The sequence below is a fragment of the Borostomias antarcticus genome (assembly GCF_949987555.1).
Source record: "Borostomias antarcticus genome assembly, chromosome: 10".
Classification (NCBI taxonomy): domain Eukaryota; kingdom Metazoa; phylum Chordata; class Actinopteri; order Stomiiformes; family Stomiidae; genus Borostomias; species Borostomias antarcticus.
This window is the reverse complement of record NC_140243.1, coordinates 9,367,029-9,376,706: the sequence shown is the minus strand read 5'-3', so window position 1 is coordinate 9,376,706 and position 9,678 is coordinate 9,367,029. Positions and strand designations below refer to the sequence as shown.

General features: G+C 46.8%; 1 protein-coding gene across 1 annotated transcript; it reads left to right on the top strand.

Annotated features, from left to right (window-relative positions):
* Nucleotides 1-1,536: 1,536 nt before the first annotated feature.
* LOC311314127 (chymotrypsin-like elastase family member 3B) lies at nt 1,537-5,022 on the top strand (the record flags this gene model as incomplete). Its single annotated transcript, XM_084444461.1, has 8 exons — nt 1,537-1,579; nt 1,772-1,860; nt 2,188-2,285; nt 2,442-2,570; nt 2,820-2,956; nt 3,552-3,694; nt 4,042-4,194; nt 4,858-5,022. The coding sequence occupies 8 exons, from the start codon at nt 1,537-1,539 to the stop codon at nt 5,020-5,022; spliced, it is 957 nt and encodes a 318-aa protein (XP_084300587.1).
* Between the last annotated feature and the right edge of the window lie 4,656 nt (nt 5,023-9,678).

Below are 9,678 nucleotides of genomic sequence, written 5' to 3'. Positions count from 1 at the left end.
TCTAGATAGTCTGAGGTCAATTGCTCTGCATTTTAGCGGTCCAAGGCCGGTCTAGGGTGAGGTTGCATCCGCCTGATCCAGATTTGGAGTAGGGGGGCTCTACACAAGATCTGATAGTGAATGGAACCCAGGCTCTCCGTGACGCGAGGTTAGCACTGTCAAAGCCACGTTATACTATTACACACGTCTGCTTCATAAATCACTCCACCAAATATCTGGGCATGGAGAATTACTTTAAGACAACGAAAAAAACAAACAGAGCCTTTTAGCAGTTCGGGATAATATTGATTCGCTGTGCTTCTTTATTGGGTAAATTTATGGCTATGTGCTGTCTCGTCCAGAGGACCCTCCCAATTCCCCTAAGGAAAGAAAGATACTGTCTAGTAGAGGCGTAAAGAATCGGCTCCAGATTTCTCTGGGGTGCATTCCCGGCCATGACATGCAGCACGTTATTTATTATAAAAGAGGAAAAAGTTGTTACAGGACTGTTTCTCTTGAACGCAACCCAAAACGTATCCAGTTATGCGGTTAGAGGAAGAAAATGTATTTCTCACAGTCCAGCGCATACTAACACAGCTGACGACATTAAGTCCCCCCGCTCAATCTCTCTCCTGCTCCCGCTCTCTCTCTCCTGCTCTCTGTCTGTCACACACACTCAGTCTTTCATTCACAGAAGTTGAACCTCTTTTGTTGCCTCCCTCTCTCTCTCTCTCTCTCTCTCTCTCTCTCTCTCTCTCCTTTCTTCGCTCGGAACAGTCTGTTCTGTTCTGCCATGTACCCTCAAAGCTCTATCTCCTTTTGCAAATACATTCCCTTGGTTTTTAATCACCTTTATCACCAAAAGTAAGTTTGTCCTCCTCCTCTCTCTCTCTCTCTCTCTCTCTAGCTTGTCATCAGTTTCAGTACAGGGGGACATTCTGCCCTCCCACCTACAGTAATGTACAGTCCATGTATGACATGTATACTGTGGGCCTTACTGGGTTACAATTCTGAGGTATACTTCTTCAGGTACAGTATACCCTTGACAAACCTCAGGTATATATACCCTTTAAAATTCTCAGGTAGGCTCCTATACTTCTTCAGGTATATAGCCTTTAGAAACCTCGGGTTAGGGATGCATGATATTATCGGCGCCGATAATTATCGGCCAGATAATGGGAAATGTATATTATATTTGGCCAATTATGTATTAATCGTCTATATGACATTTTCAGCTGATAATTATCGGCTCGCTAATACGAAGCCAGAGTTGCTTTAACAACTCTTTAGAATCAAGCATTTAGAATGGTATGCCATTTAGAACCCTCAGGTATCCCACGGACAGTGGCAAAGTCCCTTCATACAATACTGTACATACAGTACAGTGGGCCGTACATGGCTAGGGGAGCATCTGGTGAACAGGAAGTTCTTCCCAGCTAATAATGGCAACAGCTCCTGATAAGACCTGACAGAAAGACAGTCTTCAAACAGACGGGCAGACTGGGGGGCTTAAGAGTCCAGGGCGGCAGGTCAGAGCTCCACATCACACTCGTTACCATGCTACAGAGACTGTCCCTGCTGCTGCTGCTGGCGGCCTACGGTGAGTAGGACACCCCTGTCTACACCTCGCTCACCGTGAACACATACTGTTGGGACAACGTGATACACACATAGCAAGACTTCAGGCGCTGCCGTTCATGGCTGTTTCTACCAGCGGAGAAAAAGGAGTTCATTCCCTTACGGGGTAATCTATAGCGGTGTGAAACAACCATTTCCACATGGTATCTTTCAGCCTATGGGTGTGGCACCCCTACCTTCGAGCCCAACACCAACAGGGTGGTTAACGGGGAGGACGCCCGAGCTCACAGCTGGCCCTGGCAGGTACAGCCAACACACTGGCTCACTTCAAATGTCTGACATGGTTGATTTATGGGTTCTTATTAAACAGTGCATCACCTCGTTAACTTGCCATTTTCCCATTGTCATGCTGCGTACTCTGTTGTTGCTGTCTCGTCTTTTCTTTCTCGTGTATCTTTGCTGTATTTGTAAATTGCTATTTTTTTCATTCATCATCATTTTTGTCTCTGAATCCCATTTTTAGTGTATATTGACAGGGTGCTTTTTGAAGAGAAACCCAGGTATCAAAAAGAATCCCGTGTATAAATAAAGGATAAATAAGAAGGAATACCGCGCCACATTTGTCCTCAGATTTCTCTGCAGGTCAAGCACGGCAGCCGGTACCACCACACCTGTGGAGGCACTCTGATTGGTGCCCGCTGGGTCCTGACGGCTGGCCACTGCATATGGTACGGTACAGACCGAGACCTGATCATGATCTGGGTAATCTCAGTGACTCTGATCTGGACAATCTCAGCGACTGAGTCAGTAGGCCTAGCGATAAATCTGGGTAATCCCTCTGACTGACCCGTGCTGACGGTCTGCCGTGTGTGTGTGCCCCCCAGGCCAGGTGACATCTACCGCGTTGTGATGGGCGAGCACGACATGACTCGGCAGGAGGGCACGGAGCAGATCAGAGAAGTGCTCAGCATCCGCATTCACCCCAACTGGGACATCGACTGTGTGGCCTGCGGGTGAGTAGCCGTCTGGCCACAGCGATGCCATGCAACATAGCCGGACGCATCTGTATTTGTGACATGTACATCAACTGCCGCCTGATTGGAGACTGCTTGTTTATTATTTGAAATAAAAAGTCGGCGCACCGGCCTACGCGCTCTGGCTCTTGCTAAAATATCTAGTCAGTCTACCGACGTTTCCATGGCAATCAGGCTCCGCCAGTATCGTCTTCGTCAGGATGGTCTCCATTTCTTGTTCTATCCCAGTAATGACCTTGCCTTGCTGAAACTGGACAAGAGCCCCATCCTGAACGACAGCGTTGGCCTGGCGTGTATTCCTCAGGCTGGGGAGACCCCCTCCCACGGGGCTGCGTGTTTCATCTCTGGCTGGGGAAACCTCTACAGTAATGTCACTTTATCATTTATCTGATATACTGCAGACACACACACATATACATGTCTCAGTCTGAACATGACACATGAAACTAACCCTGTTAAAGGACAGGTTTAGAATTTAGCTTTATAAGCCATGTTATAAGGCTACTTACGATCAAAGGGTTAGGGTTACGACGGAGGCATATTTTGTGATGATTTTGTCAGAACATCAACGGACACCAGTGACCACTCGGTGAGTTTCCTGTCTTTGAAAGCCAGAGTTTATGGCGTTTTTGAGGGATTTTGTCTATGCACCTATGGATCCATTGAGTGTGTTAGCAATCATGGGCTATATCTCGAGAGTGCACCGTTTGACGAAACTTGGATATCGGCCGTCGTATATGATCGTAAATAACTCTAACATGGCTTTTAATGCTAAATTCCAAACCTGTCCTTTAAAAAGACTACTAGACCACACAGTTTGTGTGTGGGGCAACTAGGAAGTGTGCCCTCCCGTGTGCTCCAGCCCATGGCCCCATGATAAGGCTGTGTGTGCGTGTGTGTGTGTTCATGTGCGTGTGTGTTCATGTGTGTGTGTGTGTGACTGTCCCCTGTGTGCCCTAGCCCACGGCCCCATGCCTGACAGGCTGCAGCAGGCCCTGCTTCCTGTGGTGGGGCACAGCGTGTGCCGCCGCAGCGACTGGTGGGGCATTGTCGTGAAGGACACCATGATCTGCGCCGGAGGAGACGTTGTGTCCGGCTGCAATGTGAGGCTCGAGCACGCGACGTCCCCCTGGCCCTGTGTGTAGCTAGCGTGACCCACCTGACCCTGTGTGTAGCTAGCGTGATCCACCTAGCCCTGTGTGTAGCTAGCGTGATCCACCTAGCCCTGTGTGCAGCTAGCATGATCCACCTAGCCCTGTGTGTAGCTAGCGTGATCCACCTAGCCCTGTGTGTAGCTAGCGTGATCTACCTGGCCCTGTGTGTAGCTAGCGTGATCCGTGCGTCTGTGTCTAGCTAGCTAGCGTGCTGCTATAGGCTAGGGTGTGTGTAGCTAGCTTAACTCTCTCTCCCACGTTCTCTCCAACCCCCCCCCCCTCTCTCTCTCTCTCAGGGGGACTCAGGAGGCCCTCTGAACTGTAAGGGGTCTGATGGTAAATGGTATGTCCAGGGAGTGACCAGCTTTGTGTCTTCTCGCACCTGCAACGAGGTGAAGAAGCCAACCGTCTTCACCCGTACCTCCGCCTTCACTGATTGGCTCAGCAATGTAAGTTTGACCTCTCAGCCAACCTGCTCAGTCGCTCCTTTGTTTCAATTGGGGAAAAAATAAGCTTTTTTTGTCAAAAGTTTCCATTTTTGACATTTCGATATAGAATTGAACACAGCCCACTCCAATGGACACAACTCCAATGCTGGACTAGACTGTGACATATGAATGCCATGTTAAAATGTCATAACCTTGTCTCTTTTTAGACGATGCTTAAGTAGGCCTATTGAGGAGGAGGACCAAGGCCTGCTGTGAGATGCTGACCTCCGGGAGCAGCGTGATGATGCATAGCCTATCTTCTAATAAATATTTTATTGCCACTTCTCGGCTGCTCTCTGTTCCTATTTGATGTAAATTACATTATGCCTGTGGAGTTCTGCGGTGTAGGCTATAGCCATAAAGCTGCCACGTGGACGCTTCACATCGATAGGGTTTGTGAAATAAGCTGAAGTGCAGGCCTAGAACTTCACACGACAAAAAAAACCAAGGCTATAGGCTAGCGTGGAGAATCATAGTTCGAATGGTAGCTTTGAATGAATGTAAATTAAACTGTAGCCTACTGTCAGTGAAGTCTCTGCGTTTCTTGTCTCCTCTGGGAAGGAAATGGCCACCGCTTTGATGGGGGTCACGTCTTTAGCCTATTTCTCATCTTCCGTGCGGCAGGAGATAAATGGCGGACAGTCTTTGGAGCGCTCCGAAGGCAGCGTTGCCGATCAATCACCGCCGAAGCCGGAGAAGTGTCAGCGCTGGCGACCCTGCCGCGGTACGGGCCGGGCGGGTGAGAGCCGACTCAGGGAGCAGCGGGAGGACGCCGTTTGGACCAAATAAATTGGTGTTGATGGGTAACCTTGACTTTGAAATTGCTACCATTCGCCACGTAGTTGGATCAAACGGAGGAGATGTGAAAAGTTGCCCCCTCCCCCATGCGATTCGTTTATTTATTTTTCTCCGCTATTATATTGATTTCTAAAACGTTCTCTCCAAGTCAGCGGTTTCCTGGCAGATCCTGTGATCCGGACCTGAGCTTCTGTTTATGGCAAATTTAACCTTGTCCTCTGTAATTTATTACTGAGCTTAGACTTCCAACTGAGTTTCTTAATTGGTCGTGGCTTTTGCAACCTTAATCTGAACGTACGTGTATCAACAGTAGGCAGCAGCATAATATGCTACTTTATTTTTAATCACTTTGTGGGCCCATATCACAGCATAGAACACACATATTTAGATAGTGGGGAAAGAAAGGATACAAACACATTGAAACTGAAGGCACACTGTGTGTGTGTGTGTGTGTGTGTGTGTGTGTGTGTGTGTGTGTGTGTGCGTGTGCGCGCACGTATGTGTGTGTTGGTTTGTTGTGTCCGTCCATACAGCATGCATATACAGCATGATGGTCAATCTAAGAGTTGCACTATCGTTAGAGCACAGCCGTATAATGTGGTATTCATCCCCCTCTGCTGGTCATTATGGGAACCTCAGGAAGTTGACACCATCACCACAAGTGTGGCTGTAGCTCCACTCAGTGGAGAGCAAAGGAGCTGAGGGTCTCAGGACCTACGGCAAATTGTCTTGCCACCTAGAAATACAAAATAGCAATGATTTTCAAGCTTTTAAGACTTGAATGAACATTGAAATAGAACCTATCTGACCCATCTCCTGTTCCCTCCTCTTGAGTGGACCTATGCTGAAACATGTGTAGCCTACTGTAGCCTAGTGTGTGTGATATTCAAAATGCATTGACATTTGAAATACTGTCAACTGGTCTGACATAAGAAGCCACATATTGAGCAATGATGCAATATAATGTTGCATAAATAACACAGCAAGGTTTTCTATATTCCTCATCCCAAATATGGCTCTACAAGACTTCACCACCCTCAAAAGCAGCACTCAGTCAGCCAAACAAGCACAACAAAATCGAGGAGCGGGGAAGAGAGCAGATTCAATTTCCTGATGGGAAGTTTTCCATCACCATCAGTCAGAGAGAGGATCGTGACCTCGCCTCAGTCTCACCGGGCCCTCGCTTCGAGAGAAAACTAGCTGAGACGAGTTCCAGCAGCAGCGAGACTTATGGCTTCATGGACTCCTGCCCAGCCCTGCAGCGTAGCACTGGAAGGCGGCCCCTGTCGGTGACGAGGAGCCAAACTTTGTCACCCCACACGAATGGTGCCAGCAGGGCACACACCGCATCAACTCAAAGGACCCGTAGACAATCATTAACTCATTGTGATAACATACGTACAGTAATAAGCTACCCATCAAGAAAAAAAACCTGCGCACAAATCTGAAAACCCCACAAAGATCTGTTATGAGATCTATATCAATGTATTATCTTGTTAGATTTTGGCAAGAAACGTCACACTGCTGATTGCTATGCTCATGGCCACTTTGCTCTCTCGTAAATGATTGAGTGGTTATCTCAAGTTTAGCCTAATCCCTGTAATTCGTTTGATTAGCACATGGGCGGAGACTCAATCACAGCAGCATACCAGGGGGTAAAGGCCAGATTCAGGTAATCCTCCTAGAGTGAGCGGGACTCCTTGTGGAAAAGAGCCTTGCGTCACCTGGGATGGTTATCCAAGGTCAATGAGTAACTGGGGGGAGAATTGTAAATTAGCTGTCATATGGAAAAAAAACTTCTCCCCAATGGGGAGATTCAAAGTTGCAGCTAAGACAAGACACACGAATAACAGAACAATAATGGTGCGTTCGTTTATAACTGGTAGGTGGCAACTTGCGACTTGCTACTAGGAATGATTAAATAAAACGCTCGCATTTCCTCGTCACAAATTCGGATATGTTTCTCAGCCCCCAGTTGCCGGCTGATGTCAGTATCATATCATATCATCATCATATCATTCGCTATAGCTCGAATGCACACTAGGTCGGAGGTAGGTATTTTGCTACTTGCGACTTGCCACGTCAGACCACAAACGAACGCACCATAAAACACAAGAAGACAGTGGGCCTAAAACAGTAAAACACTAAAACAGTATAGCCTACATGTACAGTAGTAAAAAAAAAACATCACTAGAAACAGTAGACACACCAACGGCAGTTAAAACATAAACTAAGCTACTGTAAGAGTAATTTATCCATCACACCGAGCTGGCTCAGGGGGATGGAGTCTGCCAGTCAGGGCAGGCGTAGAGTCTGATGGCAGAGGGGCTATAGGACCTGTGGATGGGCTCAGAAGAGCACCGTGGCAGGAGCAGTCTGTTACCAAAGGTGCTCCTCTGCGTGACCACAGTGCCATTGTTATGGTTCGGGCCGGGTCCGCCTCGGCGCGCACCCTGCTCCCAGTCTGGACCCTCGCACCTGCCCCTGAGCTCCTGTGCCCTCTGGACCCTCCTGGACCCTGAGCACCTCCCCTCCCAGTGACTGCCCCTGCACTACTCCTAGAGACTTTAGCACATTGTTCACATTGTCACCTGGTTTTGTTCTGCCTCCATTTGCTTTTTCTTACTTGTGTTCGTTGTCTTGTCTTCTATGTCTATGTTGGTTTGTGTCCTCCCAGCCTCAGCTCTAGACACCAGTCCCTCACTAGTCCCACGTCACTCCAGTCCCTCTCCACTTGTGTCTCTCTAGCTTAGTCTTCCATTTTAGCCCCTTCCTTGAGTTTCTTTACTCCCCTCTCTAGTTCCCAGTCACTTGTTCTAGTCCCCTCCTTTAGTTGTCTGGTCCCCTCTAGCTCCCCCCTCTAGTTTCCCATAGTTTTCTGCCCAGTCCCAGCCTCGTTCCCTGTCCCTTTCCCTTGTGTCCTAGTTCCCTCTGTCCTTGTGTAGGTGTCTTGTTGGAATCCCTCCATGTCCTTGTCTGGGTGATTGTCTGCACCTGTCTCGTTATGTCTCGTTGCACACCTGTACGTTGTTCCTTGATCGTTCTCCCAGAATATATATGCCCTCCTGTTTCCTTTGTTCTCTGTCGGTTCTTTGTCTTTGTTAATGTATTGCTCCCCGTTGTTCCTGTTTATACTTTGTTTTTGGTTTTTTAGAATAAAACCACCTATTGATTCAGCGCTGACGTCTGCATTTTGGGTCCAACCTCCACCACCCAACCTTAACAGTCATGGAAAGAGTCAAAGTTAGCTTTGTCATGTTTTAAAAAGATCTGAACTCTGAACTTTTGTCTGATCTGTGTTTGAACCATGCGGTCATGGGGGGGAGTTGTTGAAAGGAGGATCTTCCTGTTCATGTACACTGGAAAGAGGTCAAGGCCATGTCTTACTGCAGACTTGATACTGTACTGGAGCTGCCATACATTTTATTTATAAAGCGCCTTTCAAAACCAAGGTTTCAATGTGCTGTACAATAACAACATTGTAAAAACATAAAATCCAATATAAAATCATAAAATACAATATAAAACATTAGAATATACACAGAAGCCAAACACATTACAAAACAAAGTATTTATGGAACAAGTGAGTTTTCAATAGCTTCTTAAAATGATCCACTGACTGTTGTTAATGCCTAAGGGACATATGTAGGTCCTATTCTATAGGCTTCAGCATCATACATACAGTTGCCAGCATGTTGTAACAGAGGCAGTGGGGCCTGAGAACAGCACCATCGATAAGGAAACAGGCCAGTAGAGGCTAAAACATGGGTCCCACTGAAATATAAACCAGGTAAGTGGTGATCTTCTTCATAGATAGGAATTGTTGTTCTGTCTGGGATTTTGCAACGATAAAACATACCTATGGAATGCCTATCGTGCAGTTCGCATGGGGAGGGAGGTATTTATCCCATCCTTGTCCAGGATAATCAACCTGGGGGGACTATCAGACACATCAACACAAGTTTCAGCCGATACTGGCCTGCTGATGCCTTCCACTCAAGGACAATACACACCAAGATAACTGTCACACCAAAATATTCTGTAATCTTGCCATTATTGCACAGAAGCAAACCGTGGACGGAGGCCCGATATCATCTACTATACCTGTAATTTCAGATAAGCAGGACTCTAGGCAATATTCCTCGACAGATTTTGATTATTTGCACTGAACCTAGCAGCTTTGAATTGCTTCTATAAAACGGTTTCTTCGACCGTAAGCTGGTTTGCTGATGGCCTGTGGCTATCTTTAAATGCTGAGTGGTAAACCAAGCAAGCAGTATTACAGTGGCTCATTTCTGAGCTCATTAATCTCAACCCTCACCAGTCATCACTTAATCTCAAAACACATTAGTTATCAGTTAATGAGGCATGTAGCCTTGAACTGGAGTGAGCTGGGGTCATGATGGATAATGAATGGGTGAATGGATGAACTTATTTAAACTATACCCAAACAACTACACCACCACATCAACATACAGTATATGCACCCAGTGAGGTATGTCTTCTGCCAACTGGGGCACCAAAGTTATCAAAAGTTACATATTCAATGTATTTTAGACTAAGCTGTTCCAGGAAGGAATGCTATGTAGGACAATGAATGTACTGTATAAGAATACTATTGTAGCACTTTCTCACAAACTCACTGAA